At 42.5% G+C, this 26,208-nt stretch overlaps 1 protein-coding gene across 2 annotated transcripts in view; it reads right to left on the bottom strand.

Annotated features, from left to right (window-relative positions):
* NPSR1 (neuropeptide S receptor 1) overlaps positions 1–23,840 on the bottom strand; it is a 104,648-nt gene extending 80,808 nt beyond the window's left edge. Inside the window, exons 1-2 of one of the 2 annotated variants that reach the window (XM_030549353.1) lie at positions 23,562–23,840; positions 1,763–1,895 (exon numbers count right to left, since the gene is read on the bottom strand). In XM_030549353.1, coding sequence (XP_030405213.1) covers positions 1,763–1,895; positions 23,562–23,708 — 280 coding nt within the window. In that variant the 5' untranslated portion in view covers positions 23,709–23,840. The remainder of the gene's footprint in view (positions 1–1,762; positions 1,896–23,561) is intronic. The other variant, XM_030549354.1, reaches the window with a different exon arrangement.
* Between the last annotated feature and the right edge of the window lie 2,368 nt (positions 23,841–26,208).

The following is a 26,208-nucleotide window of genomic DNA, read 5'->3' as shown; positions in this document are numbered from 1 at the left end:
TGATTTATATGAAATTAACAGCAGCAATAATCTCTCAGTATTGTACAAAGGAACTACCACAAATATATGCTTCCTTAGCTTGTAAAAATCCTTGGCCCAGATTGTCTACAGAGTTATAGGCTGGCCCCTTTGCACCACTCAGATATCTAATCTAGATATCTAATCTAAGCGAGAGACGGGAACTCCCTGCTGGTACAAGTGTTCCCATTTCCAAACCTGAAGAGTTCCTGGCAGATGGGATGTGTTCTGGAGTCATGGCATGGTGGAGCAGAGCTGTGCTACCTCTGTCCTTCACTGGCATACGGTTCATTAAGAATGTTATGCCACTGGTGCAATTTAGAGCTGCTGTTGGGCTGCTCTAGGTCACCTGCAGGATGGGCCGGCCCTCAGAATCAGGGAGCAGTAATGAGCTCTTTGATTCTTCACTCACTTCTGTGAAGTGCTCTAGTACAGGAGAGAATCTAGTCCGCTTTACTTCCCCATTTAGCAGGAATTCATTTACTTGTAAAGTGAGCGGGTAAGAGGCTGAGGAAGCTATGCAGTTACTTTTCCAATTTAAACAAAAACTGCATCTCAGAACCCTAAGGATAGCTATCAAGTATCAGAGGGGTAGCCGTGTTAGTCTGGATCTGTAAAAGCAGCAAAGAATCCTGTGGCACCTTATAGACTAACAGACGTTTTGGAGCATGAGCTTTCGTGGGTGAATACCCACTTCGTCACCCACGAAAGCACATGCTCCAAAATGTCTGTTAGTCTATAAGGTGCCACAGGATTCTTTGCTGCTTCTAAGGATAGCTGCAAAGTCATTGGGCAGGGGAACATATGGGGTTGTTCTTTATCAGAAATGTTTTATTGTTCCTGAAATATATGCTGCATATGATGATAAATGTAGTGCAAACTTCAACTTGCATCATTTTGTAGAAGGGATTATTGGGAGGACTTTGTTATGGGTTCTGGTTCTATTCTCACTGGAGGTTTTTTTAAAATATCTGCAATCCAGTCATTCCACAGACCGTGGATGAATGCTCTTTAAACACAGGTGTGGACCATATCTGCACTTTTCATTGTCATGGTTTGATTTCATTCTTATCTGGCACGCTTACTACTTTACCAAACACTGATTTCCTATCAACTTTATACATTTAGGGCCTGATGCAAAACCCATTGCAGTCACTAGGAGTCTTTTTCCACTGAGCTGTGGATGAGACCTCTTTTCTCCCAGTCTAGATAACAGTGCCTCCCTCCTCCCATTAGCACTTCTATATATGCATTTTTGTGACAAACCAGAACATCTGATTTTGCAGATAGGAAGCTGTTTTCTTGCAGCAAAGTATGCATGCATTTAGGGATACTAGTCTTTTAAAAGGTTTTAGCAGAAGAGCACTGGAGACTCATTCTAATTCAGTATAATATAAACAGGTCTGTGATGACACCTGGGAACAGGGAAGTGGCACAAATTCAGACTCCCAGATAAGCCTCCATTAAGCTGTCAAATTGGCACCTGTGTTCATCACAACTAGTGGAGTGTCTTTTTAGATCAAGGACCAAATTCAAGCCTACTTCAAATAGCTATTGCATTGAATTCAATGGAGTTGTACCTTCTTACTCCAGGGCTGAATTTGCCCTCAAGAGAAGTCTTTATTATACATGGAAACTGAATTATTTACATTTCATCTTGTATTTGCCCATATCAAAGTAATGAAAACTGCTGGTCTTAACTTTACCCCTCATCCCAGTCCATATCCCCCTTCCCAGACAATACCTGTGATGGCTAACTGTGTTACAAAAAAGGTCATTCGGGATTTCCTCTTCCTCTTCCACATAGAGAGCAGCACGATGGAGTTTCCAGCAACTGTGACAATAAAGAGAATCCAAAGAGTAACCAGCTGCTCTGTCTGCATGATGGGGGGAAAAAGAAACCAAGTAAATGGATCAGTGGTGGATGAAAGCGGCTTGGGTTAAATAAGGTGATGAACACTTAACTATAACAAACAGGGTGGGAATTAATACAATCGGATTTAAATATGAGTTGACAATTGATTTTTCACTTAACCCAAAAAGTCTATTTTTCTCAGAAAATGTCAAAATGCTGCAGCGTTTTTTAAAAAATGGAACAGTGACGTACTGGTTTTAATGTGATAGAAGCTAAGTGTGTGGGGTGGAGGGTAATAATTTCACAAAACCAACAGAAGCACATCATCAAGTATCACTGAAATAGGAAGCAACCTTCAGTTTTCTTATGTTGCGCTAGTGGACCATTAAGACTCTGCCTGTAGAAAAGAAATTTGCAGATGGGCTCCTTGAAGAAACTAGGGGAATAAAATGCTTTGCTTTCTAACCCAAGCAAGTATGGGTCATGCAAGTGCATCATAAAAATCAACTCATTATATAAGAGGAGGCACTAAGACTAAAAAAAGAACTTTGACATGTGGTACTAGTGGAATCTTGCTGTTCAGAGAAATACATAATTGCAAAATGCCCTCTAGATGTAGTATGTGTAAAAATAATAGAAATGAAAGAAAGGTTACCCAAACCTTTCAATACTTCAAAGATTAAGCAACAAAAGTGAAGGACGGTTGAGGGAGAGAGCGATGCCAGTGTATGGAATCTGATTTTTTTTATTAAACCCACTGCTCATGCTGAGATATGGAAACAATTTCTGCGTCCACCCCCACGTTTTAGCAAAACTTTTAGTCATTGGGGAGAACAAAGATCATGTTTTCTTCCTTTAATGGCTATGCTGCTCAGTTCTTTGTTTTAAAAAGCACTGAACCTGATGTTTAATGGGATTAAAATGGAGAGCAGACATAGCATTTACACAAACAGTTCATTCACAAAAACCTTGCCACTTATGATGTTGCCCATGACAAGTAGATTGTACTCCAAAGGAGGATTGCACTGTTTTTTTGACAGCTTCTCTTAATATACTGACTGTTAACTGCAATCTCATTCATACTGGAGTGAACTTTTCATGGTATATAACTTGTCTGGTCAGGATATATTGCAGGATCTTAATGAAACAATATATTAAAATATGGTAAAAACTGTGGAAGTGGAGAAGGAGATAAAGGGAATTGAACATAGAGATCATAGTTTGTCTCTAGAAATCAAGCAAGAGTCAAGCTAACAAAGTCAGGCTGACACTGACTCTAATAACGCGAGACTTGAAAGCAGGGCTTAGGCAGATAGAAAGAGAGAAAGTAAATAGGCACAGACTGTAAGAGAGGTTGTTTTGACCTTATGTTAGATAAGAATGGAACACAGACTATAGAAAGAACTGCTGAGGCAAGTAAGATATCAGGAAGGAATATGTATAAACAAAATGTAGATGTTGATCATTACTGTATGGAACAAAAGGTATAAATGCTTGCCTTAATTGTTTATCTTTTGGGAGACCTGCCATTGTGCACTCTCCCCTTTTTGCAATTGATTGAGAATAAATTGCCTCTGACATGTTGCAACCAACCTAAGAGCGAAGACTGTGTTATTCTTCCACAATTTGATGCCGTAACTCGGATGGCAAACACTCGGCTGGGATAGCGATTAATTACTCCAGACCTTTCCCCTTCAACCTCCATGGCGCCACAATAGAGGTAAGAGACCTTTTGAAATCTCTATTGGGGTATCAGAGGAGGACTGCCATGGGACTGTCTGTCCCTTTGGGCTTACACCATCCAAATTAATTGTTTTGCAACAAGATCAGATGCAGAGCAGTTTAGAGGAATTTGTTGCCACCCTCCAGTAAGGTTAGTCATTGCGGTTCTGAGGAATAGTTTATTGCCACCCTTAACTAGGTTAGTGATTGTGGTTCTGAGGTCCTCATAAAGGTTAATACGGTTAATGCACCGGTGCTGAGAGGTTGTTACCGCCTCAAGAATAAGGGAAATGTTGTATTGAGTCCAGACATAATGAATTACGATTATTGTTAAATGAGATGCATCAAGATATGGGGAGTGAATGTGTGTGTGAATGAAAAATTAAAAAAATAAAAAAGGGTATGAGCCGCTGACCAGGTTGAAGGCTTAAGCTGACTCCAGCCGCAGCAGGGCTACCCCATGTTGGAGTTCTGAAAGCAAGGGGAGTCAGCCGAACCTTGTGACCCAGCGGATAGGAATTTGCACCTTACTTATGAGCCACTGACCCTAGTGGACACTTTCCCGGGGAGGTTTGAGAGTGAGAATTTTCTTTAGCTCATGAGTTGCTGAGCAGACAGGGCATTTCCCAGAGTGTGTGGGAAATCCTTTCTAACTTATGAGATATTGACTTAGTGGACAAGGTGTCCTCCCCGCAGAGTGTGAGACCTTTCTTTAGCTTCTCAGTTGCTAGCAGACAGGACGCCCTCCTCTGCGTGTGTGATTGGAAAATGGGTGGGGGACACTTTAAGAATTCCCCCTCACCACCAAAGGGCACCCTTTTATATTACATGTGCATGCATTATGGTCCTAGACCCTGCAGGCATTTAGAAAATTGGAACTGTTACGTGTGTGATAATCCATCTAAACAATTCCCAATAGAAGGTACCTTTGATTTAGCTAAACTCACATACCTCAAAGGAACCCTTACATCACCAAAGGCCTCTGGTATACAGTGGGAGCACTTTGTCTATTGGTGAGAGGAAGCTACAAAGAGACTCCATGAGTCCTGAGTGAGGAATCTGAAAGACTCCCAGGAAAAATTAAAGACTCAAGTGCAGGATTTAAAAACAAAATGTAAAGGATCCGGATGCCTCTCGGCCCAAGCCACTTCATCAACCCCCTTGGCTCCTTTATATCCCCAATTAGTTAAGGATGAAAGTAAAGAAGGAAAGGAACGGGTTAATTTGAAAAATTTAGCTTGGCCTAGGGATAAAGAAAAAGCTGCTCTGCCTTCAAGGTCAAGAATCAACATAGACCATGCTAAGTACAAAGAAAAAAACTGCTTTTGGCCTCAACTGGTTGTGAAAATACAGACAGAGGCAAACAAAGGCAACACAAGTTACAGGACTGAGATTACATTTGCAAAGGTTGGCCGCCCAGTGAGACCCAACAGTCCGCCTTTGCGACCCTGGAGCCGGTGTGGTTTGCGGGCACTGAAGAAGCCACAGGCAGCTGGCCTGGACTGGCATATTGAGCAAATGTCTCTGAAAGGGATGCCCCAAGAGACCCCAGGGCGGGAAAAACCCAAGAGCAGAAGCAAGTTGGAGATTTTTGCAGCGTACCTCTGGACAACCTGTGCACAGGATAACCTCCTGCCCACCTCTCTCTCTCTCTCTCTCTTTCTCTTTCCTACCCCTGGACCTGGCCAGCTCAGGCGGCATGTTTGTGAGTATGAAAAAAGAAGGTTGAAAGTGTGTCTATTCATGGTCTTAGCAATAAGAGGAGCTGGAAAAAAAAGGGAAAAGTTGTGTACCTGACATCTAGAGAAAATGATAAACAATTAAAATGCCAATTGTCTGTGCGTTCTGTCCAGGTGGCAAGCCTCATGGGGGATGATTCAGGTGACCCTTGTGAGTGATATTGTTAAGGAAAGGGATCGGGAGGGGTGGAGATTAGTTGAGAAGCCCACCCTTCTTACATAAGAACATAAGAACGGCCATAACGGGTCAGACCAAAAGTCCATCTAGCCCAGTATCCTGTCTACTGACAGTGGCCAATGCCAGGTGCCCCAGAGGGAGCGGACCTAACAGTCAATGATCAAATGATCTCTCTCCTGCCATCCATCTCCATCCTCTGACAAACAGAGGCTAGGGACACCATTCCTTACTTATCCCGGCTAATAGCCATTAATGGACTTGACCTCCATGAATTTATCCAGTTCTCTTTTAAACTCTGTTATAGTCCTAGCCTTCACAATCTCCTCAGGTAAGGAGTTCCACAAGTTGATTGTGCGCTGCATGAAGAACAACTTCCTTGTATTTGTTTTAAACCTGCTGCCTATTAATTTCATTTGGTGGCCCCTAGTTCTTGTGTTATGGGAATAAGTAAATAACTTTTCCTTATCCACTTTCTCCACATCATTCATGATTTTATACACCTCTATCATATCCCCCCTTAGTCTCCTCTTTTCCAAGATGAAGAGTCCTAGCCTCTTTAATCTTTCCTCACATGGGACCCATTCCAAAACCCTAATCATTTTAGTTGCCCTTTTCTGAATCTTTTCTAGTGCCAATATCTCTTTTTTGAGATGAGGAGACCACATCTGTACACAGTATTAGAGATGTGGGTGTACCATTGATTTATATAAGGTCAATAATATATTCTCCTTCTTATTCTCTATCCCCTTTTTAATGATTCCTATCATTCTGTTTGCTTTTTGACCGCCTCTGCACACTGCATGGACATCTTCAGAGAACTATCCACGATGACTCCAAGATATTTTTCCTGACTTGTTGTAGCTAAATTAGCCCCCATCATATTGTATGTATAGTTGGGGTTATTTTTCTCCAATGTGCATTACTTTATATTTATCCACATTAAATTTCATTTGCCATTTTGTTGCCCAATCACTTAGTTTTGTGAGATCTTTTTGAAATTCGTCACAGTCTGCTTTGGTCTTAACTATCTTGAGCAGTTTAGTATCATCTGCAAACTTTGCCGCCTCACTGTTTACCTCTTTCTCCAGATCATTTATAAATAAGTTGAATAGGACTGGTCCGAGGACTGACCCTTGGGAAACCCCACTAGTTACCCCTCTCCATTCTGAGAATTTACCATTAATTCCTGCCCTTTGTTCCCTGTCTTTTAACTAGTTCTCAGTCCATGAAAGGACCTTCTCTTTTATCCCATGACAGCTTAATTTACGTAAGAGCCTTTGGTGAGGGACCTTGTCAAAGGCTTTCTGGAAATCTAAGTACACTATGTCCACTGGATCTCCCTTGTCCACATGTTTGTTGACCCCTTCAAAGAACTCTAATAGATTAGTAAGACACGATTTCCCTTTACAGAAACCATGTTGACTATTGCTCAACAGTTTATGTTTTTCTGTGTGTCTGACAACTTTAACTATCGTTTCGACTAATTTGCCCGGTACCGACGTTAGACTTATTGGTCTGTAATTGCCGGGATCACGTCTAGAGCCCTTTTTAAATATTGGTGTTACATTAGCTAACTTCCAATCATTTAGCCTCCTTGCTAAATTGTTAGTGAAACAAAGCCTGTGCCCATGGAAAGGAATAAGGGAAATAGATCGGGCCCAGACAAGCAGGCAGGGAGCAGAAAGAAAAATTGGGAAATGGGTTGAAAACTTTGAAAGCATAGTGGCAGAAGTAAAGGACGCAGTAAATGCAAACATGGGAAATTCAGATCCCTAAATTAATATTTGAATGTTAAAATCTGAGTATATTGGGGTGTCGTTTTGGAAGATAAGCAAGTGATTTAAGGAAAGAAAAGTGAGAAGTTAACTCTGTAGTTACTGGAGGGAATTAAGCTGTGAAACTTTGTACAAATGTTAAAATAAGGTGTTATGAAAATAAATTCTTGGTTTTTTGCAGTCATTCTAAAGGAAAAATAGGCCCTATTTCTGAAAGAATTTCTGTAAATAATCCAGGCAAGAGGTTATTTAAGTGGAATCATTTGACTATGAATAAGTTAGCTGAATTTGCTAAAGAACACTCCCGGTGTGTACAATCTGTGTCTTATAAGTTTGAGATGAATTGGTATTGTTTTAAAGTTGCAAAACCGAGAATACTTTTGCCAGACACAGGAAATAAGTGTTGTTTAATTTTGGTATTTAGCATTTAACTCTTAAGGTAACTTAATGCTTTACAAGATTTAAAATGGTTTTAAATAAGACCAAAGTTGTGGCTGCATCAGGGCAGTCAAAGCCAGGAGAATGGGAATAGATTTTAAATCTGGTTTTGGCAACAAATAGCAGATAAAAGCTGTAGTGAAAGAAAGACCATGCCCCATACTAACTGGCACTTTACAGCGCTGCAACTTTCACGCTCAGGGGTGTGAAAAAACACCCCCTTGAGCGCTGCAAGATACAGCGCGGTAAAGCCTCAGTGTAAACAGTGCCGCAGCGCTGGGAGCACGGCTCCCAGCACTGCAAGCTAAACCTCATCAGGATGCGGAGTGCGTGCAGCGCTGGGAGAGCTCTCTCCCAGCGCTAGCGCTGCGACCACACTCGCACTTCAAAGCGCTGCCGCGGCAGCAAGTGTAGCCATACCCTGAGTCAAAGGGGAGCCAAAATGGGTTGTGTTTTCCTTTTCAAATCACCGTGTGTTTGAAAGCAGGAGTTAAAAGTTAATTGTGTCCTTTTGAGTCTCTAAGTGGCTGATAACTTTGAATGCAAAAGCAAGCCGAGAATGTCTGTTAATGCAAATCCCTAAATGATAAAGATAGAAGCCATTGTAACCTGATCTGCCTATACAACAAATACAGGAAAATATGTGGAGTAATTCCTCAGTTTTGCCTGCAATCAGCAAGGGTATTTGTAAAAAGAGGAATATTTTAAGCAATAATCTGCCAACCCCAAAGGGGTAGAAACATGTTCTCTTTGTCTTTCAGAAAAATAGGAAAAGCTGATACCAAATGAGCAGCGGAAAAATTGTTCTTGGAGTGTTGCTGGGTGCACGTTACATCTTGATCGCCCTTGGAACTTCCCGGATGCTCTTGCCCTATTTGGCTTGTGTGTACCACAGAATGGCACATATGAGCAAAAGGGGGATGATTGCTGTAGTTAGACAAGACTGGTTTGCACCTGATTTTTCTACTGTGGCCCAGCAATACTGCCAACAGCATGTAATCTTCCAGCAACATAATGTTGGTAAAGCTGTTACGGTTAGGCAGGCAGCACATTCCCCTTCCTGGGGACCTTTTGTAAATATTCAGATTGATTTTATTCAAATGTCTAAAAGGAATTATGAGTATGTGTTAGTTTTAGTTGATGTATTTATAAACTGGATTGAGGCCTTCCCATGCAGAAGGGCAGATGCCAAGACTGATGTAAAAAATTTTGCTTAAAGATTTCATTCCTAAGTTTGTGAGAATCAACAGTGATTATGGAATGCATTTTTACTGGACATTGTAAAAGAGTTATGTGCAGATCCAACACAATCTCCACTGCCCCCACCATCCACAGTCTGCTGGGGACAGTGGAACGTCAAAATGGGATTTTGAAAAATAAACTGGCCAAGAGCAGAAACAAACTTAAATTGGCCAGATGCCCTCCCATTACCATTGATGAATATGAGGGCTACCCCAACCGAAAGACTGGACTTAGCCCACATGAGATCCTGACAGGGTGCCCGCTGCGACTACCTGCTGTGCCCCACTGGCCTTTGCCCAAATAGACTTCCATTTAAGGATGACACAATGTTTAATTATTTTCAGGTCTTTTTATACGCAAGTGAAAGAAGCATTACCCAAGAATCCTGATCAACCCTGCCACTCGCTGGAACCAGGAGACTGGGTCTACATAAAAGTCCATCAGCAAAAGACCGCCCTGACCTGTAAAGGCCCTTACCAAGTTCTGCAAACTACCAACACCATTGTGAAGTGCCAAGGACTAACTGCCTGGACCCATGCTTGAGATGACCCTCTGACTGCTGATCAGTCTGCCCTCCTTTTGATACTTCTTTTCCTCCTTCTGGACAGCAGGAAAAAAAGGACAAGGTGAAGTTCTGGTAAGCTCTACCTTGTCCACTAACAGAACCACCATACATTCACCAACTGATGGAGGAACGGAGCAACCCAGTTATTACAGAGTGACATGCTGGTAATCTCTCCCCTGTATGATGCTGAACCACAACTGTTCCAGGAAAAAAGAATAAGTTATGTTTTTTCAACTGAAATTGCCAAAGTCCAGGGATTCTTGACTACAAAAGACATTAAAAATTGACCCTGGTGGAAGAGACAGAGTTTTGTAACCTGGTAAGGAGGGACTTGTGGGAACTGCACTTGGGACTGTGGTATTAAGTGGTGGTTTGGGTTTCTTCCAGCGACTGGGAACTGTGCTTATGGACAAGTACCATCAGAATGTACTGGCCTCTCTAACTGCCGTTCAGATGGCAAATACCAAAGACATCTTGCTGCCACAAACATTACCCTTACCATATCCTCCACGTTTGCCACCACCCTTGTGACACATTCTAATACAGACAATACCATATACCTTAATGAAACCCTATGGCCAAGGCCTTTACACTTTAGTGATCCCTGTGGGATGGTGCCAATATGCAGCAGCAATTTGGAACATTTACAAAGCCAACAATTTGATGAGAAATTAGGGCCACTGGAAAAAGCCACAGGCTGGGGCTAGTGAATTACATGTTATTTTTGCCCTTAGCTCAATGACCCAGAAGCTGTTGACAAAGATGGTATTGAATATCATGGAGGCAGGAAAGGAATTGCAGCGGGATCTGTTTAGAAAAAGGGATTTTCTGAATGACCAACTCATGGCCATTCAAAGCGATCTTGAGCATCTTTGGCATCAGGCTTGGCCCACTGCCCTTACAGTGCTTCAGGAATGCCATCTGATTTGTGGCCATGGAGACATACTTGGGACATTTTCTGGATGGAAGTGCAGTTCACAGTGCTCCTTCCAAGCTTACGAGCCGGTTGGAGGGGTGTGGGCTGTCACATACCAAATCCTGCCAGGTCCATGGGGAGGATGCAAATGGGATTGGATAATTCACCATGATATTTGGGAAATTAAATCATCTGGTATGCCTAATCGATTTATGGTCAGTGCTCCTGGGATAACACCCAACATTTGGATAGGATAGGGAGTTAATGGACCCTCTGGCCGTTAGAACCCACCACCACCCCAGCTTCAGTGTGTAAGTAAACTGAAGCCAAGGGAAGTTGTCACTGTTTATGACAATGTCTGTTGGGACGGTATAGGACAAGGAACTACCCTGACAGGACACCTGCTTTTCCAAACTAATGGCAGCTGTGTGCATGTTAAGGCCACCACTTTACAAGGTATACATTTTAAATTTCACCACTGCTGCAGGCAAATTATATTATTTATTGGCCTGCGGATAGAATTTTACAATCAGCCCTTAGGTTTTAGATACCCTTTAATTGGACTGCCTTAGTACCTGACCGGTTCCAAAATTAGCATTCACTGCTACTAGAGGTTCAGAGAATTTCTGAATTACAATGGCAAATTCATATGCTTCAAAGTATATATCAAGTTGAAAAATATGCCTTTCATATAGCTTATAGGGTGTCTACTTTATGTACTAAATATGATGTACTGTGCTTTGTGACTAAAATTGTGTAACAACTCCATCATATTATTATCATGGGAATGTTACTGCTTTTATTGTTGTTGTTTATTTTAGGATTATGGTATTGTTGTTGTAAAAGATCTAATAATAATAACAACACTTTTCATGTCCATACTAACCATGCATTGTCATTGCATCCAATCAAAACCCATAAGATTGAAGCATTTGATGTAGGTCTGAAATACAAGATTTAATGAAAATGGAGGTTTAAGACTGATAGTTGTGCTATGGAGTGTGGAAGTGGAGAAAGAAATAAAGGGAATTGAACATAAAGATCTTAGTTTGTAACTAGCAATCGAGCAAGAGTCAAGCTAACAAAGTCGGGCTGACACTGACTCTAATAACGCGAGACTTGAAAGCAGGGCCCAGGTGGATAGAAAGCGAGAAAGCGAATAGGAACAGACTGTAAGAGAGACTGGTTTGACCTTGTGTTAGATAAGAATGGAACCCAGACTATAGCAAGTACTGCTGAGGCAAGTAAGATATCACGAAGGAATATGTATAAACAAAATGTAGATGTTGATCATTACTGTATGGAACAAAAGGTATAAATGCTTGCCTTAGTTGGTTATCTTTTGGGCAACCTGCCTTGTGTACTCTCCCCATTTTGCAATTGCTTGAGAATAAAATGCCTCTGACATGTTGAAACCAACCTAAGGGTATGTCTACATCAGAGGTCGGCAACCTTTCAGAAGTGCTGTGCCAAGTCTTCATTTAGTCACTCTAATTTAAGGTTTAGTATACCAGTAATACATTTTAACATTTTTAGAAGGTCTCTTTTTATAAGTCTATAATATATAAATAAACTATTGTTGTATGTAAAGTAAATAAGGTTTTTAAAATGTTTAAGAAGCTTCATTTAAAATTAAATTAAAATGCAGATCCCCCTGGAACGGTGGTCAGGACCCAGACAGTGTGAGTGCCACTGAAAATCAGCTCGTGTGCCGCTTTTGACACACGTGCCATAGGTTGCCTACCCCTGGTTTACACTGTGAAATTAGGTCAAATTTATAGAAGTTGGTTTTTTAGAAATCATTTTTATACAGTCGATTGTGTGTGTCCCCACATAAAATGCTCTAAATGCATTAAGTCAGCGGCCTGCATCCACAGTACCAAGGCTAGTATCGACTTACGGAGTAGTGTACTGTGGGTAGCTATCCCACAGTTTCCGCAGTCTTCACCGCTCATTGGAATTCTGGGTTGAGATCCCAATGCCCAATGGGGCAAAAACAGTGTCGTGGGTGGTTCTGGGTACATGTCGTCAGGCCCCCTCTCCCTCCCTCCATGAAAGCAATGGCAAACAATCATTTCATGGCTCTTTTCCTGGGTTACTGGTGCAGACGCCATATCACGGCAAGCATGGAGTCCGCCCAGCTCACCATCACAATATGTCTCCTGGGTGCTGGCAGACGTGGTACTGCATTGCTACACAACAGCAGCTCATTGCCTTTTGGCAGCAGATGGTGCCTTATGATTGGTAACCATCATCATCGTACTCCTGGGTGCTCTTTTAGCCGATCTCAGTGAGGTCAGTCAAGGGCACCTGGGCAGACATGGGAGTGACTCAGCCAGGTCATTCTCTTTTCAAGTTTCGTCTCATGGAGACTCAGTCCTCCCGGCAGTTGTACTGCACCATCTTCTAATAGGAAGTCAGGAGATGACAATGGCTAGCAATCGTACTGCACCATCTTCTACCCAGCACTCAGGAGCTGATGATGGCTAGCAGTCGTACTGCACCATCTGCTGCCAACCTACGATGTATAAGATAGACAGAGTGGATCAAAACAAGAAATAGATTAGATCTGTTTTGTATTCATTTGCTCCCTCTTCCTTCCTCCACTCCATGAAATCAACAGCCTGCTAAACCGAGAGTTTTGAGTTCAATCCTTGAGGGGGGGCCATTCTGTGTGACAGTTGTTTGTGTTTCTCCTTGATGCAAAGCCACCCCCTTTGTTGATTTTAAATCTCTGTAAGCGAGCCCTATAAGCCACATCGTCAGTCACCCCTCTCTCCGTCAGAGCAAGAGCAGACAATCGTTTCACGCCTTTTTTCAGTGCAGATGCCATAGCACTGGGAACATGGAGCCAGCCCAGATCACCACAGCAATTATGAGCACTGTAAACACCACGCACATTATCCAGCAGGATATGCAGAACCAGAACCTGCAAAAGCAAAACCAGGCAAGGAGGTGAAGGCAGCGCGGTGACAAGAGTGATGAGGACATAGACATGGATATAGACTTTTCACAAAGTACGGGCCCCAGCAATGTGCCCATCATGGTGTTAATTGGGCAGGTTAATGGTTGCAGGTCTGGGACATTCCCAGTGGCTGCGAAACTTTGGCATGCGTAAGGGCACTTCCATGGAACTTGCTGACTTGGTTTCCTCTGCCCTGAAGCGCTGGGATACCAAGATGAGAGCAACCCTCACAGTTGAGAAGCCAGTGGTGATAGCCCTGTGGAAGCTTGCAACGCCAGACAGCTACCAGTCAGTTGGCATCAATTTGGAGTGGGAAAATCTATTGTGGGGGTTGCAGTGATCCAAGCAGTCAACACAATCAAAGAGCCGCTGATATCAAGGGTAGTGACTCTGGGAAATGTGCAGGCCATAATGGATGGCTTTGCTGCAATGTGATTCCCTAACTGTGGTGGGACGATAGATGGAACCCATATCCCTATCTTGGCACTGGAGCACCAAGCCAGTGAGTACATAAACTGAAAGGGGTACTTTTCAATGGTGCTGCAAGCACTGGTGGATCACAAAGGATGTTTCATCAACATCAATGTGGGATGGCCGGAAAGGTACATGACACTCACATCTTCAGGAACTCTGGTCTGTTTCAAAAGTTGCAGGAAAGGACTTTCTTCCCAAACCAGAAAATAACTATTGAGGATGTTGAAATGCCTGTTGTTATCCTACCCCTTAATGCCATGGCTCATGAAGCCATACACAGGCAGCCTGGACTGTAGTCAAGAGTTTTAAACTATAGGCTGAGCAAGTGCAGAATGGTGGTAGAATGTGCATTTGGATATTTAAAAGCACGCTGGCGCAGTTTACCGGGGGGGGGGCGGGCAGGGTGGTCTCACTTTTGGCCAAGGCTGACCCTGCCCTCTTCCCCTCTGTTCCCCACCTGCCCCCAGCCAGGCCAGCGTGGAGCCCGCCTTGGGAAGGGAGCCTGGGCCTGGGGCTGAAAGCAGGTCCCGGCCCATATTCCTGCCCTCAAGGCTCTCCACTCAGCCCAAGGCAGGTGGAGGGTCCGCAACTCGGCGCCAACTCCCCGCAACTGCCTGCATGGCTCTTCCTGACCTGGCTCCAGATGGTGGGTGGGGACACTTTGGAGCGCAGCCAGGCTATGGTAAAAGCAGGGCTGGCTCTAGCCATTTCGCCGCCCCACGTACGGCAGCACACCGCGGGGGGCACTCTGCCGTTTGCCGGTCCCGCAGCTCCGGTGGACCTCTCGCAGATGTGGCTGCAGAGGGTCCACTGGTCCCGCAACTCTGGAGGCGTGCCTGCGGATGCTTCTCCGGAGCCGTGGGACCAGTGGACCCTTCGCAAGGATGCCTGCAGGAGGTCCACCGGAGCAGCCTGCCACCCTCCCGGCAACCGGCAGAGCGCCGCCTGCGGCATGCCGCGCCAAGCACGCACTTGGTGTGCTGGGGCCTGGAGTCAGCCCTGGGTAAAAGCAGCACTGGGTAAAAGCAGCATGGACCCTCCACCTGGGCTGGGAGCCTGGGGACATGGGCCAGGGGCTGCTTTTGGCATCCTACCCCCACCCCGGGCTGGGGTAGGGTGGGTTTTCCGGCCCTTCTCCAGCTTCCAGCTTGGCAGGGGTCAGAGCCTCTGGGGGAGGGGGGGGTCTCTGGGAGCAGAACCCCAGGGGATGGGAGCCCCTGACCCCACCACCGTTGGGAAGGTTCCAGCGACCCTGAGTCCAGTTCCCTGCTTTTTAATTCCCTAATTACAGTTTGTTTTCTTTACAGCTTACCACGATGTTTGTTGCTGAAAAGTAACCTTTACACATTAGCTCACATTTGTCACTGAGGGCAAGAGATTGATGCAAGGGATGAGTTCAGGATAGTGTTTCTTGCTGGGAAGTGATGTGAACTATGAACACAACAGTCTGCAGTCTCCTTTCAGTGGTGCAAGTCAGGAATATTTAATCAGAAATCGATGACATTATGCTGGTGACGGTCAGAGCAGAATCGGGGCCTTTGTTACTAAAATCCTCTTGAGGTTTTGCCAGAAGAAATAAACATGGATTTTAAGACAGCGTGGCCCATTCATCTGGAGTACAAAACATATTCAGCATAAGAAGAACCAATGCCATATAAATCCTATCTTGCTTAATTAAGTAGCAATACCTGATTGTATGTAATTTAGTATTCTATGGAAATGGACAATGGAACAACCCACACACAGATAATAACTCAGTTAAATGAAGATGAATACAAAAGAGAATAGTTGCCTGACATTAAGATTGAACAAAGGAATCAAATCAAGAAATAGGGCTTCCATTCTTCAATCCAGGAGGGATTTACATCACTGAGAGAAAACAAAAGTGCACTAATATGAATTAAGGATCAACAATGACCTGTTTTAATTATTTAAATTAATTTAAATATTCAGAACTGCATCCCATTGACATCAATGCGATCCAGGGCAGCATCTGGCTCTATGCTTACCATGCTAATGATGTATAAACACAGATGCGTTTCATTTAATTTACTTGTTTGCTTTTTAACATAAATACTTGTACAGCAACTTCCAATTAAGATTCTGAAAATTATTCACACATCACTTACAATGGTCTCCATTACAAAGTAATTATTTCCCAACAGATGTCAATTATTACTTATTCTTTAAAAAAAGGGGGTGGAGGGTTGTCTCCCATACCACAGCATGGCAACTCTTGGCAAATGGTGATTTTGTAAATGGTGACTGCTTGGCCATGTCACTTAACTAATCAGTGGTAGAGCTGAGCATGGCAGTCAGGAGCTCACGGATGTTTGTAATCTATTGTAACTACTACTGCTCTACGAGATGACTGGAGTTGGAATGTGGCAATATTTGTCACCTAAAGCTGATATGAATATTTTGCTAATTTACTTTACACTTAAGAACAATCTTTGTCCATGAAACAAATTAGAAAACTGCATTGGAAACAAGAGGAATGCTGCAATTGACCTTGTCTTGCATTTTGTATTCAGGCAAAACTCCATTTGACTTCAGGGAGTTTTGACTGGATGAAGACTGCAGGACCAAGCCCCATATGGATTGTTGTGCCTATTTTGGAGGTATGTTAGCTCTTCCACTGGACAGCATTTGAATCTGCTCAGTATGTTTTACAAGGAGGGGGTAGGCATCAATATCTCCATTTTGTACCTGGTGGGGGCACAGAAGTGAAATGGTTTGCCAAAGGACCCACAGCAGATCAGTGACAGAGCTGGAAATAGAAGCCAGGGCTCTTGACTGCCAGGTGATGACCTACCCATTGGACCAGGGTGCCTCTCAAAAGAAAAATGCATAACTTGATTACTCCGAGTACTTTTGGAAGCTGTAAGGCTGGTATTTACCTTTTAGTGCTGCTCTAATTAAAATGAATGGGCTTCGCTCTATTTGCCCCCAGCATGGTCTAGACAAAGGCTGTACATATAATGTTTGAGAGCTACTGCTTTTTCTCCACTAACAACTAAAACAGCATCTAGCATTTGGTCACACATGGCAGGACGTGAGTGGAACAGGAAGACAGAAATTTCTATCAGTAATAGATGTCAACAATACCTTGCTCAGAAGTGCCACTCTGCTGTGTTTGGGTAGGAGATGGACAGTAAATGGGGACAGCCTTATTCCATCCCCACCCCTCCTCACAAGCACCCTTCAGGAAAAGGATAACTTGTTACATTTCTGAATGTCAGCAACTAAGCAGCATTTCTTTTTCCTTGTTTATCTTTTCATGTAGTGAGTGTTCAAGGAATAATTACATAATGTCTGCATTTATAGACAATTAGCTAATAGAGATATACTGGATCAGTCAATGGTCCATCTTATAGTTATGTTACCTATGTGTGAGTAAGTGTAAGCAGGTCTAAAGTGTGTAGATTAGTATAAAGGAATCTAACCCACTTTTCACAGCTGCATTTAACCTGTAATGAAATTGTCAATCCTGGTTAACAAGTGCACTCAGAAAAATTCCCATGTACCTATAGCTCCTGCAGAAATCCATGTGCACGCGTATGACCAAACGTACACAGCAGCATACATGGAAATAAAGTATTTTGGTGCATCAATACGTTCAAAGTGCTGTATAAACATAAATGTATTCTGACAATGCTCATGAACTAGGTATATACGTCATCACCACCATTCACACACTGAGAGACCAAAAATCAAAAGTGACTTGACAAAAGCCACACCGAGACTGATGGGCAGAAACAGGATTAAAATTCTGGAGTTCTGGCCCCTGGTCCAGGGTTCTGTCAGTGAGATAACACAGCCTCCCAAATGTGCTTCCTCCACTCTTTTACAGGGACACAGTGAGTACATTGGTGTTGTTTGTGGGCACACCCATTGCACCCTAGTTTGACATTTTAGCACTTCACTGAAATTTGTTTCTGAATCAAATTGTTTAATTTTCTTTCCCCAGCAGGCCACTCATTGTTCTTGATAATTTATGGAGGGGATGGTATGATGGGATAGCCTAATTTTGGCAGTTAATTCATCTTTGATTATTAGCAGGTAGATATGCCCAGTGGTCTGTGATGGGATGTTAGATGGGGTGGGATCTGAATTACTACAGAGAATTCTTTCCTGGGTGCTGGCTGGTGAGTCTTGTCCATATGCTCAGGGTTTTACTGATCGCCATATTTGGGGTCAGGAAGGAATTTTCCTCCAGGGTAGATTAGCAGAAGCCCTGGAGGTTTTTCGCCTTCCTCTGCAGCATGGGGCCTGGGTCACTTGCTGGAGGATTCTCTGCACATTGAGGTCTTTAAACCACAATTTGAGGACTTCAGTAACTCAGACATAGGTTACGGGTTTGTTCCAGGAGTGGGTGGATGAGATTCTGTGGCCTGCATTGTGCAGAAGGTCAGACTAGATGACCATAATGGTCCCTTCTGACCTTAAGTCTATGAATTTATGAAATTGTTTTTGATGTGGTGCCTTATCATAGGAGGGTTGGGCCTATTGATATTTAACTCATGCTAGTAATGTTCTATTACTATTGTAATTATTGAGGGATTTATCAAATACTTAGGGGACTCTTTCCTTGTCTTCTCTTGATGTCGATGCATGTTTCAGGAGAGTTACATCGATATTAAGGGAAATAAATTGAATGATGAATAAACCATATGAATAAACCACAAATGATTCAGTGATTCATCTACATTCATAATTCAAAATCCAAAATCTGTGCCCAATCCTTCCTGTCCCATTGTTGGAGCTGTTCTCACTAATTGACTCAGTTTAGCTCTTTTTCAAGGAAGTGAAGCATATTCCTGCTCACATAGATGACAAATAACTTACCAGAATCATAGTAACAATGATAGAACAAACATAATGCCTCCTAGCTCTTACAGAACACTTCTCATCCAGAGATCTCAAAGTACTTTATAAAGGAGGTCTGTATCATTATCCCCACTTTACATATGGAGAAACTGAGGCACGGAGAGGTGAAGTAACTTGACCAAGGTCATACAGCAAACTGATGTCAGAGCCAGGAATTGAATCTGGGTCTCCCACATCTCAATCCAGAGCCCTATCTATATTACTTTTGTTTATAGCATCTGGAAATGATTTGCAATATTTCATTGTTTATTCTGATTTTGAAACAACCCTTATGTGACACATGGCCAGAAAGCATCCTGCAGGATAAATGATCCAAATCCAACCTTTAGGGACATATTGGTAGATAATGTTTGTGATTTTGGGTGTTTACATATATATTGTTAGACGTTAACAACTCAGCCAGCGGTTAGGGTTCTCTTACAGGAGTGGATGGGTGAGGTTCTGTGGCCTGCAATGTGCAGGAGGTCAGACTAGATAATCATGATGGTCCCTTCTGGCCTTAAAGTCTATGAATCTATAATCAAATAGTTCTGGTCTATGCTGTATTCTGTTAATTCAGAGCTCAAAAGGAGATCTTAACATTTAAATGAACATTAAATATAGTGATATCATTGTATTGATCTCTCTTTGAAATGTATAGCAAATCACTTGTGAATGGTGGAAAACAGGCAATTGTTTTACATTAATCCGTGTAGCTAATTACCGGTGATGCTTAGGAAATAGGTCTACTTCAGAGTTTCAATGATTGCCTATTGCAAGGGTAGCCAACCTATGGCACAGGTGCCGAAGGAAGCACACGAGCTGATTTTCAGTGGCACTCACACTGCCTGGGTCCTGGCCACTGGTCTGGGGGACTCTGCATTTTATTTAATTTTAAATGAAGCTTCTTAGACATTTTAAATACTTATTTAGTTACATACAACAATAGTTTACTTATATATTATAGACGTATAAAAAGAGTGCTTCTAAGAACATTAAAATGTGTTACTGGTACGCGAAACCTTAAATCAGAATGAATGAATGAAGACTCGGCACACCACTTCTGAAAGGTTGCTGACCCTGGCCTATTGTTTGCCTAAGGACTCTGAGCTGTCAAAAGAAGATCTGAAACTGTATAAAAAACCCTTGGATCCTGATCCTTTTTATCTCAGAACGGCTTGATGCTTTACGTCAGGGAAGCTTGAGTCATAAGATTGAGATCTCCAATCCCAGCTGGATCACCCTAGATATGAATATTGGTCTATAACCTATGGACTAATTCTGAAAGAACTCTTTGCAACTACAAAGCTCACCATCTCTACTATGAAACTAATCTCAAAACTACACTCATATCTGTATGTATACTGGTCTTTAACCAATACTCTTTCTTTTATTTTTAAATAAATTTTAGTTTAGTTAATAAGAATTGTCCAAAAGCGTGTCTTTGGGTAAGATCTGAAATATTCATTAACCTCGGAGGTAATGTGTCTGATCCTTTGGGATTGGTAGAACTTTCTTATAGGATGAATAAGATTTTCAGTAATCTTCATCATATTCGACTTGGATGTCTAGGTGGAAGCCCAAGGCTGGGTTGCTTTAAGGGAACTTTGTTTAGGCTTGTGGATAACCTGTAATGTACTATAGATGTTTTGTGCTGGGTTGGTAAATCTAAGTAATGGAATATCCACAAGCTTTGGTGATTGTCTGGCCCATTCTTTACAGTTTGCCCTAATTGAGTAATCTCAGTGTGGCTCCCTTGGGATCCCGGTCACACCCTACAAAACATTTTTTTTCTGCATATATAGCGCATATTTGCATTGTGGGAAATTATACAAATAAGTGGTAAGTGCCATGCACCCTCTTCCTTGCAGGGGAAAGAATTAAGACAAAACGTTTTTACACTTACAAGAACTTTCTTATTACATATGTGGCAATATCAGAGAAGAAGAAGAAGAGGGTTATTGTCATTGGATAAGAGATGCTAATTTACAGGACATTAAGAATATAATAGCCTACCACTTTGTAAAGAAATTCTGGAGTAGTCTGATATGAAGACCAATACGTTAGGCTAGCTGCTAAGAGCTGAAGCCCAGATTCTCACAAGTTATTTAAGTACCTAAGTAAGTGCCATTGTAATCAATATGAGTTAGGCTCCTAAATATCTTTGAGGATATGGGCCTAAATGCTTTTGTAATGGTTCAAAGCTGGTGGAAAGGGAGTGGTTTGTCACCTGAAAGAGATCTGTTCACACAGGGTGGTTTCTTGTCCTCCGCTTAGAATCTGTAATTAGTAACCTGGATGAGGAAAAGTCAGCATGGTTACATAGTTCAGGGCATGTCCCACTTCTGTGTTCCCTGCCCCACCATGATTCTATATGTTATCCAACTGGAGCCCGCAGACAATCTATGGCATCTAACAGCCAATTCAAACTTTGCATGTTAAGTTCCACTTTGGACTTCCTGAGATATGAGGAGTGGATATAAAGCGGAGAAGGGACTATAGATGCGGTGAGCTTGGGAATCCTGTCACTACACTTTTCCCTGCACTGATCATTGCATAGTATTAAAGTTTAACCTGGGACTGGTGCTGCTGAATTATTGATTGTTAAATTCATACTAAACATAAATAATCAGGCTCTGTGGAAAAAGCAGGGTCACAAAGCAGAAAGGAACCTGAATAGATGTCACAATTGGGCTTTCATGGATATTTTTATCCTGTACAACTGCAAGGCTTAAGTGTAGCAGTGATGTGACTATGCTGAGAATGGGCCTCCACGCGTATTTTGAGAAGTATTGGCCCACCTTACCCACAGACTCCACTGTAGGATCTTCCGCACTGAATGAGCAGATGGATTCAACACCTTTCAGAAAAACAAAGACAAGGGTCACGATGTCTGTATCACAATGGATATTTTACAAGGAAGTTTTAGCGGGCAAGTTCTCTGCTGCTATTCACTGCTAGTGCTAGCCAAACAGCAAGTCTTGAGGACTATAAAGGAAGATGCTTGTTACTTTGAGCAGAAGGAATGCTTTGTCTACCAGGAAAAATGGAAAAGGAAAATTAGAATGAAATCTTGGCCCCGCTGATGTCAATGGCAAAACTCACCTGAATTAAATGGGGCTGGGATTTTGCCCTTAAAAGTTTGAAGTGTAATTGTCTTATGTGGAAGAAATTCAAATACTACTGAACAAGTGAGCTGGGAGGCATTCAGTGACTCTTCTGTACAGATATGATGCCAGTGTCCTTACTTCTACTACTGGACACAGCACTCCAGAGAACAATATGCCAGTTTGGCCCTTGATGTAATATCTACTGAGACAAGTGTGTAAAAACACTTTGCACTTATCCAGTGTCTTTCTTAGTGGAGGAAATGATGTGCAGAATGAGCTGGCAAAGCTCATAGGTGCAGGCAGTTACAAGCTAAGGAATAAAACGCCTCCTGAGTCTCAATCCTCTGCTCTAATCTGTGTTCTTTCATGTCACCTTATGACCAGGAATATCATTTTACAAACCGTTAAGTCTCAATTTCCTTTACATCACTATTCACCATACCCATTTACAGCTAATCAAAGGAAGAGGTCGAATGACTAGAGCTGGTGGGAAGTTTTCCAACAGCAGGTTTTTCTGTTGGACGAGGACACTTGGATGAAATTAAAATGGTCTGTGAGACTGTGACTATTCCGATGAAATTCCAGTGCAAACCTGCCTGGTTTCCTGCTCACTCATCTGCCAGACTCTTGAGCAGCCCACCTGGTAGACTGACAGTGAGCCTGGGCTTCTGGCTGCAGGGCAGCCCACCAGGATGTACAGGAAGGATACAGTCCAATCCCTTGTACACTAGTGGAAATTTAGAATAATTCCACTGACTTCACTGGAGTTACACCAGCTCTGCACTGGTCTGTCAGCAATCAGAATCTGTCCTGGAACATATCCATCTATATCTCACTCATCATCATCTAATAAGTACCTCAATCTACTTGTCTGAATTCATGACGGCACCGAGATCACTTTCAAAGGTAGAAATACGCTGTCTTCCACAATATTGCATATGTTTCTACTTATTTTATACTGGGAACTTGACTGATACCACATATCTATGGCATGTGTGCAGCGTGAACTTAAGTGCTATATAAAGGATGACCGCAGCCAAAGCAATCTAAATTAAGGATGTCATTCATGATTTCACACCCCGCAACCTGTTCCCCACAGTCACATGGTACAGCGCTGGAAAAAAACAGAGCTGCACTTGACAAAATGCATTCATTCTTATCAGCTCCATTCTCAACATCCCTTTCACTGCCATGCTTGCCACATTCTTAAAAACAAGCTTTTCCTCTCCCTCAGAGCCCCAAAAAGTGCAAAATCCAGTCAGCACCACTCCTGATTAATAACAACTTTTCTTGTCTGTGTACATCATGTTGCTGGGGCTGATAGATAATTGATATCACTCCCTACAGATTCAGGTAATGGTTGTAATACAGAGTTTAGCTAAGAGACTTAATTCCAATAAAAAGCTGCTGAGATGAAAAAAAAATCTGTATAATGACATAGCAATCATAGGAATGCAGCACCATGCTATCATGCATGATTAAAGATCTTTTAGGGCTTCAATTACATGGGGCCTCTCAATAACTGCCTGATACAGGAAATAGTCCTTACAAAGACAATCACAAATTTTAGGCATAAACTCATAGTATGAAGCGTTTAATAAATAATCTGCGTCACACCCCCCAACACCACTGCCAAACTACTGAAAATGCAGAGAGCTGCAAGCAGGTGAGAACAGTAAAGCATGCTGTCTGTACCTTAAAGGAATAGTAGAAGGATCCCCATTCCTCGTCTTCCACTACTTCAGTGAAAGTCATTGTTTCTGTGCAAGTTACAAGTGTAAAATCCAGCCTTCCTCTGCTTCCATTTAAGCTGTTGCTGGCTTCTGTGAAACTGACTTGCATTGCTAGGTTTTGTTCTGATTAAGTTGTTGTTGCTGCTGTGACAGAGAGTTAAACACAGCTAAGCTCTCCTCAGAAGAGCACAGCAAAATATACAGCTTCACTGCTCCACCACTGGCTACACGAGGCATGAGGCTTTCGTGCAGCTGAGTGATTAAAATCCAAGCTGGACACTTTCCCCCAAACCATCCATACTGACAGAATTCTGATGACAGCTGGCCATACACTCCTCTCCAGTAGCAGCAGCAGCAGCCAGTAATGTACCTAGTGCATGTGGCATTATCTTGAAGCCTTGCTAATTCTTGCTTGTCCTATAGCCAAAGTTTCTAACTCTAGGAGTCAGGGTTACCTGTAAAAACAACATTAAGCGCCATATGATGTCATAGTCCAGCACACTGGTTAGTCCACTCTGCATTGTAGCTCTTATCTTTAGCACAGCCCAGCCAGTTTTTTTGCATGGACTGACTGTGTTTTAGTAACCCCTCTTGGATTATATAGCCATTGGAGAGGGACATCCAGCTCCATAGCACATAGGCTGAGATTGACAGAGCACTGGTAACTGACATGCAGATTGTGAGAAATGTTGTACACAAAGTGAAAGTGAAGACTGATGGCTAAATAAGCAGAGAGTCAAAGGATGTTTAAATTGGCCCATTTAGACTGCTGGGCCAGGTTACATTACAGGTTACATCTTATGCTACATTGGTGGTAGTCTGGATTAAATTTCACTGTCATCAGTGGCAATACTCCAGAATCACAGCATGTAATTGAGGAGATTCTGCACTCCTCCCCACACTTGAACTAAAATCTGATCTCATTTGTAACACAATACATTCAAAGTAACTACCTGCTTCAGTGGCATTACTTTGCCTTCACACTGATGTAATTGAGAGCAGAATTTGGCCTATTTCAGAGTCAAACACTCACATGCTAATATGTAATTTCCCTTTTGTTACATAATCACTGATTCCAACCCTGGATTTTCAAAAGTCTAGCAAAAGAAAAAAATCTATTTTGTATTTATTTCTGTTTGGTCCCAAATTGAGTCCCCTGGTTTCCCAAGGGAACAGGATTCTATTTCCAACACTGCCATAAATTTCCAACGTGACCTCGAGCAAGCCACTTCAGGACAGATTCTGATACCTTTACATATTTTGTGTAGTTCCTTATCTGGACCCCGATCCAAAGTCCATTAGATCAATGGAAAATCTCATTTGCTTTAGTAGGCTTTTGGTAACATCCTTTATAAGTAGTCCATTTTCAGCAGGACTATTTGAGGCATAAAACACAACTCAAAGTACGTAAGGGCAGGGAACTCTGGCCCTTAACCTCAACGTGCTTGAGTTTCTTCCTTAGTAAAATGGGGATTATGTTTCCCTCCCTTAAATAAGTGATAGGATGCTTAATTAATTAATGTTTATAACACTGAGATTTTCTGTTGGCAGGGGCCATAAAAGTACTTTTTTGTTTGTTTGTTTACAAGATACTTGACTTTTTTTCACCTTGCTCTTAAGCAGTGACTTAGGGCTACATCTTGCAATTCCTAATCACATGAGTATTCAGTCCTTTTAGTTTACTCATGCAAGGGCTTCAGGATGGAGTCTTGACACCATCCAAGCTGGTATTCACATAATTAGGGGACTGTATGGAATCTTCCACAGGAAAAGAACGAAGTTTCTTATAAAAGCCACAATCATGACACCAAAGTCATCAGCAATTGGGTACAGCATCAATCCCTTGTCATAAGAGCCATGGAGTGTGCTTGCTAATGGGAATCTCAGACCACCAACAAAGGGGTTTTTCTAAGGCAGGGGTTCTCAAACTGGGGGTCAGTGGGTCATGAGGTTATTACATGGGTGCGAGCTGTCAGCCTCCAACCCAAACCCTGCTTTGCCTCCAGCATTTATAATGGTGTTAAATATATTTTAAAATGTTTTTAATTTATAAGGCGGGTTTGCACTCAGAAGCTTGCTATGTGAAAGGAGTCACCAGTACAAAAGTTTGAGAACCACTCAGGGGACAGTCATTCTCACAAGCACAAATCCTTAACTCTTGCACCTTCCAGGTTACTGAATCATAGCCCCATCAGCAGTCAAGTAACCTAGTTTATACTGAGCTAGTGAACGATGGGAGTGGCATGAACAGGCTCTTCTTCCAGATGAAGAATCTAAATTCTCTATAGAGAAACCAAGAAGAACTAGAAGAAAGGGGGCAGGATGAGCCCCATTGCAGTGACAACAGGGCAGCAGTGTGGGTGAGGGTAAACTTCTTTTGGGGAATGGTGTAATGGTGAGACTTTGATTGCTGCATTTAGATTGAGCGCTCAATTTCACTGGCCAGCAGCAATTCAGAGGAGGCATCAGCAAGAGGACATCACACCACCACTGACCTCATCACTCTAGGGTGTTCCATCCAGACTGATTTTTTCCCCCTCACAGCGTCAGTGTATAGCAGCAGAGGAGCAAGTAACAACTTGCTTCTCCATGTCACTAGGGCTTCAGCA

The sequence above is a fragment of the Gopherus evgoodei genome, chromosome 2, assembly GCF_007399415.2.
Source record: "Gopherus evgoodei ecotype Sinaloan lineage chromosome 2, rGopEvg1_v1.p, whole genome shotgun sequence".
NCBI classification, from domain to species: domain Eukaryota; kingdom Metazoa; phylum Chordata; order Testudines; family Testudinidae; genus Gopherus; species Gopherus evgoodei.
This window is presented reverse-complemented; position numbering and strand designations above follow the sequence as displayed.